Consider the following 6,000-nt stretch of genomic DNA (forward strand, 5'->3'; position numbering starts at 1 on the left):
CATAGTTAAAGAATTAAAAACTTATTGTGCTTGCTCCAGAGTGGTGCTGTCTAAAGTGATGGACTCACACCAACAGGGCACAAAGAGACACTTAATGTTAATAAATGCTTATAAAAATTGTCACGGGTTTTTGTTTAGTCTCTATGTAAGTTGGTCATGAATTGCACACTCTGCATGCAAGAGCTGCTAAATGGAACTTCTATGACAAGAAAGGATTAATGATGCCAATATCAATACATCTATTAACTTATTAATAAGTAATCATTTAATATTTAATATTAATAGTTATTCAGCCATGATTTAAAAAATCTAGATTTAAAAGATGTCTACAAAAAGACAAAGACATACTTCACTACTCACTATAAATTTTTTTTTTTCTTTTCTCTACTAGGAAGTCTAGAAATCTCAAGGCCAGGCACAGGGGCTCATGTCTATAGTCCCAGCAGTTTGGGAGGCTGAGGTGGGAGGATTGCTTGAGCCCGGGAGTTCATAACCAACCTGGGCAACAAAGTGAGAACATGTCTCTAAAAAAAATAAAAATAAAAAATTAGTAAGGCATGGTGGCTATTTTATTTGTTCCTGTGTAGCTCTGGTCCCAGCTACACAAGAGGCTGAGGTAGGAGGAATGCTTGAGGTCAGGAGGTTGAGACTGCAGTGAGCCACATTCACATGGTTGCACTCCAGCCTACATGACAAAGCAAGACCCAGTCTCAAAAATAAAAATAAAATATTTTAAAAGTCTTAAGGCTAAATCAACATCTCAGACTTCCTTTCAGTTAGAGTTATACAAGTGACAAAGTGTTGGTCAATTAAATGTAAGGGGAAGTCACTGGTTAGAAATTCTCTCTAAAAGAATCCGTTTCAGCTGGCAGTGAAAATAAAACAACATATTGAGGGTGGCAGAGAGTTAAGGAAATTAAGGCTGGATCCTTGGTAGTATTGTGCTGTGGCTTTTCTAACCCCAAGTGCCTACACTCAGACTTAGTGGTTTGTGAAAACGATGAATCTTTACTGGTTTAAGTCAACTTTAGCTAAGCTTTCTGTTTCTTTCAATGGAATATAATGTTAGCTGAATCAGGATGTGGTGAAAATACTATTTATGGATTACCGTAATGCAGGGAATATGAAAATGACTGAAATGATAATTATCCTACTATAAGGATGAACTTGAGTAAGATACACCCCATAACAAAGTCAAAGCCATCTAAATTATACAAAGACTACTTGATGCACATATTAACATACATAATCATTAGTGCTGAGCCTGAATCTCAGTGTACCCATCTTCGGACATAGCTAGCAATGATGGTGCATGTTGTATGTACAGATTAAAATACATATGTTGGAGTTGGTTGATAGAATTTATTTACTGATAAGCATACAACTTCAAATATGTTTAAAGATCCCACTATTCTAGAGACTAGACAGGTAGGAGGAGCCTCCGTCAATTATTTTCTGAAAACAGAGTCAATTTTATAGTAATATTACCTTCTAGACTATTTCAAAATTTTTAGATGTTTGCATTTTCTATTTCGTTAAAACAAGAAGTGGCTAAATTAAGATTGAGAAGGGCCAGCAGCCAAAATTAAGCAATTGCAGGCATGGACATTGCTTAGAAAGAGCCCAATGTTTTATTCTCCATAAAAACCAGGATATTGCATTGGCCACATGGCTTACACTAAAAGCAGCAGTAGTTGATGTAGAACTTCATCTGATGCCTTACGTTGTGTATGCACATAAAGGCTTCCCTTCCCCTTATTTCAGTCATCTTAATTTGTAATTATGAATCATAGAAACCAAAACACATCATCTATATCTAAACATTTTAAAAGAATGAATGTAAAAAGCAGATATCTTACCTGAACCGTGATTAAAGAATACTGAAAGAGGAAAAAAATACAGATTAATACTGTACTAGCACATTCTTTTTTGCCAAATATTGCATTACAAAGATCTAAATATGTCTTAAGTATCGAAACCTAGCCTTTACTTCCCCAGAGGACAATGTTTCCACAGCTGAAGATTCCAAGAAAATTACAAATGTGAAAGAAATCCAAAATGTCTTCTGGGAAGTAGAAAGCAGGTTCCATACAACCTATGTTTTCCTTATGTAATGAAAAGATCTAAAAAAGTATAAATCGACTCACTATAAATGAAAGTTTTACATTTAAATGTGAAGTTAGCATTGAAGCTATATCCATAAAGTACCCTATGTTGGAACCTCATTTCCATACATATGGAAAACTTCCTGAAGAAGCTTTGTGTAGCAATGGATTTGTCTAACTTGTGTAAATTTTATTGTACAACTAGATATTATTGAACTCACCACATCTTCAATAGGCTTGAACTTGGTATCCAAGGTCACAATGCGAAACTGCACTAAAAGAGAGAGAGACAGAGAGAGACGAGATTTTGTTGTTATTTTCCCTGTAGGTATGATTGCTTGTAGATAGAGAAGGTAATTGCCTTACAATCATGGAATACTACACTCCCTTCTCCCTGCCTCTGACTTGATCCTTTCAGATTGGGGTTCCACTGGGAAAGATCTCTTACTGGCATTTATAATTCCTCTGGTCAGGATGCTCTGTTGTGACCAGGGCTGATGCTAGTAGCTACTGGGAACTTTTACCCTTATAGCCCATAGAGATATCTTCAGCATTGGTGGTGGAATTAATCATAGAAGGACAAATGTGAAATACATATGGCAGGAGAGAAACATAATTTTCCTGAGAAAATACAATGATGCTAGCAAACATTAATTTTAGCAGAATTCCAGAAAACTATCTTGGCTACTTTTGTCTATATAATTTTCATCATAGCATTTTAGTGAGTCCAAAAGAGAGAATATAATTTAGCAAAAATCTAACTATAAGAATTCTGATTTTAGTTCTATTTGTTTTCAATAAATGATATAATACATAATAATAATCAGAATTAAATGTATAGATGCTTTCTTCCAACTCTTTAGTTTTATAAATGAGAAAACTAAGTCCTAAAGAACAGAATTTACTTGGCAAAAGCCAATCACTTATTAACAGAGCCAAGACCAAAATGAAACCGTCTGAATCTCAGTTTGGTGTTCTTTCCGCTACCTTCTACTTACAACAACAATATAAAAGAAAATAGAAGGGCTTTACCAAGGTTATCAGATTTATGATTACTTCTATTAGTATGAATAAGAGTGATACTAATAAATATTAGTTAGGGGTCTTTACTGAATGTTATGCTTTATTTTCCATTGACTATCTTATGTTACTCTCACAATATTTCTACAAGTGAAACACTTTTATTTCTGTTTTGTGGGTGAAATAATTGAGCCTACAATAGAGAGTTAATTAGCTTGCCCAATTGGTAAGTTAGGGAACAACGTTTCAAATCAAATAATTGTCCTCCAAATCCTACACTTGTAACCATTACATTATATAGGCCTATCACTAGAATTTGTAAATAGTGAAAGTCGTATTGAAAATTTTAGAAGCAGAGCATTCAGTTACTGGTGTTGGAAGGTTCTCTTTCATAACTGACTCAGGCAACAAATAAGAATTCTAGCAATTCACAATACCATGATGTTAAGAATCAATTTAAGACTAAAATTCACGTTTGAATTCCTGTCAATTTGGAGAATGCATTTCTGAAGCCAACAATACTAAGGAAACACAAATGTTGACTTACCATTTTCTCCTGGTTTATAGATGGATTTATCTGTCTGTATAAAGGTTGCCTTCTCCTCTGAAATGACTGCTACAGATCTTCTCTCAGAGATTTGATGAGTATCTCCCTTAGCCAGCAAGGTAATAAAAGCCAACTGTTCAGATGACTTCTGAGAGACCTTTTTATGTGGAAGAGCAGAGAATGCGAAAATTATTTTTGAATGTTAAGATGGTGAACAATGCCCTAATTTGGTTTCTCAGAATAAGAGAGACTTGTAAACCTATGTTTTCCTAATGGGAGGCAGCGATCCCCTGTTATAATTCCTTTATTTTGCATGAAGACACTTTATAAGAAGCTTGTTTTTTATATCTTCTTGCCTTTTATTTATGGTTTTTGTTGCCCTGAGTCCCAGCCCTTCTCTCCTTTACACACTTTCTCTTTCCTCAAACTGTGGAACAATTATACTATCTAAAAATTTTTTTACTATTACCTCATTATCTCTTTTTATAATAGAAGAATGGCAATATTTCACGTTTTGTTGCATGTGTAAATTTTCTTTATTTCTTGCCTTCCAGCTATTCTCCAATTTTCTTCCCTACTTTTTACAATTCATCCCAAACCAAGATTCATTACCTCTGTAAAAATAATTTTTTTAAAATAGTTTCATCTTTTGATCTGAAGTCCTGAAATGTTATATTCAGTGTCTGACCTTGAAATCTGCACAAGCATAGAAGTTATCTTCTTCCACAAACTGGTCAAAAATAGTGGTATTGGATCCATCATATTCTAAGAGGACACTCAAGGATACAGATTCATTAAGTTTTAAGAGGTGGAGACAAGCTTTTCCTGTAGAATCACTCTGAATCACAGAAGAGACCCATAGGATGTATTGCCTATGCAAAGAAAGTAACTGACGTTGTAAACACATGTAGGAGAAATGGAGAACATCCACAGAAAGCATTTTTACCTTCTTGAAATATTCCTGAAATATATACATTTTTCATAGATGATATTACAATAAACAGGCACAGAGAAGTATCTTAACGAGAAGATGCCAATTCTCTTTATACTTGCTTGAAATTTATAGAGCAAACAAAACAGCACTCAGTCTCAGAAGTTGAAATGATAAAAACAGAATTAAATTTTAACATGAAACATATTTAATGAGGTCTTTTTGTTAGTACTTTACTATAAATAACGTAATGTTTCCTTACGGTTCTGAAGCCACGGCAGCAGTAAAATGAAGCAAAATGGTGCTCAGGAGAATAGTAGCCACCATTTTATCCAGATGCTTGAATAACAAAGACTTCAAGAGAAAATTTCTCACTGTCTCTTTCTCATTCTCATTAGAAATCAGCTACCTCAACTCTCTACTTTCCTTACTTCCTTCTGCTCTGCCTCTCTCTGTATATTGTCGCTTTTATAGTCATACACAATAGAAGATCAGTTACATTTTGGAGCAAGTACCATGGGATTCATCAATCTCATTTAGATCACCTCTCCTGTTACTTCTATGAAAAGTGTCACTTTATATGCAACTTCCTGCTTAAGTTCACTGGACCCTGCTCTGTTTTAGAATCAGCAGCACAGGTTGTACAGGAAGAAAGAGAAGAACAAAGAAAATAGTTGTGTGACACTTAGAAGTTCATTAGTTTATTTTAGCATCGCACTCACAGGTATCAAAAGCATTGCTACCTAGGAATTAGCACTTGGAAGAAAAATACGTCTCCAAAGAGCTGTTAACATAGCAATTCCCAAAACAGAAACTTTCCAGGCTTATGAGAGAAGTGACATTACTGATTTTACCAAAATATTAATACAAACAGATATTTAACATAAGCTTATTTTATAGATAACTGAAACTGTTAAGTTACTCTTTTATAATTTCATAATATAAAATTCAACATTAAATATGTTGATCTGTGTTTAACATTTAATGTGATTTTCTTAGTGAGATTTTCTTTACAATGTTCAATGTCATTTTCTACCCTCAATATAATGAGAAAAATGAAAGAAAAGCTGATATATACACACACACACACATGCATACACATAGACACACATATCATTCCTTGGCAAAAGAAAATACATTTTTTACCATTATTTTGATTGCAAAACATGTTTTACGAAGCACATGAACCATATGAAGGAGACTGGGAAACTCTTGATAACATCCCTTGTGTGTTAATTCTCCCGTTTGTATTGTCTTTCCCTTTTTTCTTTCTTTTTTTTTTTAAAAAACATTCCTTTCACTTTAAGTGTTGATGGAGTTAATGCGTATGGCTTGAAGATTACATTGGGTAAGGAAAGAGAGAAACTGGATTTAATCTTTTGGAAATAGGCCTGAAA

The 6,000-nt window shown here is 34.1% G+C and overlaps 1 protein-coding gene across 1 annotated transcript in view; it reads right to left on the minus strand.

The window, feature by feature from the left end:
• The window catches only part of LOC105732592 (ovostatin homolog 2-like), a 46,580-nt gene extending 41,650 nt beyond the window's left edge, over positions 1-4,930 (minus strand). Inside the window, exons 1-6 of the mRNA XM_064376804.1 lie at positions 4,866-4,930; positions 4,361-4,544; positions 3,648-3,829; positions 2,630-2,745; positions 2,327-2,379; positions 1,860-1,880 (exon numbers count right to left, since the gene is read on the minus strand). Of these exons, the coding sequence (XP_064232874.1) occupies positions 1,860-1,880; positions 2,327-2,379; positions 2,630-2,745; positions 3,648-3,829; positions 4,361-4,544; positions 4,866-4,930 (621 nt within the window). The remainder of the gene's footprint in view (positions 1-1,859; positions 1,881-2,326; positions 2,380-2,629; positions 2,746-3,647; positions 3,830-4,360; positions 4,545-4,865) is intronic.
• Positions 4,931-6,000: the final 1,070 nt, after the last annotated feature.

Source organism: Aotus nancymaae, unplaced genomic scaffold (genome assembly GCF_030222135.1).
Source record: "Aotus nancymaae isolate 86718 unplaced genomic scaffold, 86718_ANA_hifiasm-v0.15.2.pri h1tg000016l, whole genome shotgun sequence".
Lineage (NCBI taxonomy): Eukaryota > Metazoa > Chordata > Mammalia > Primates > Aotidae > Aotus > Aotus nancymaae.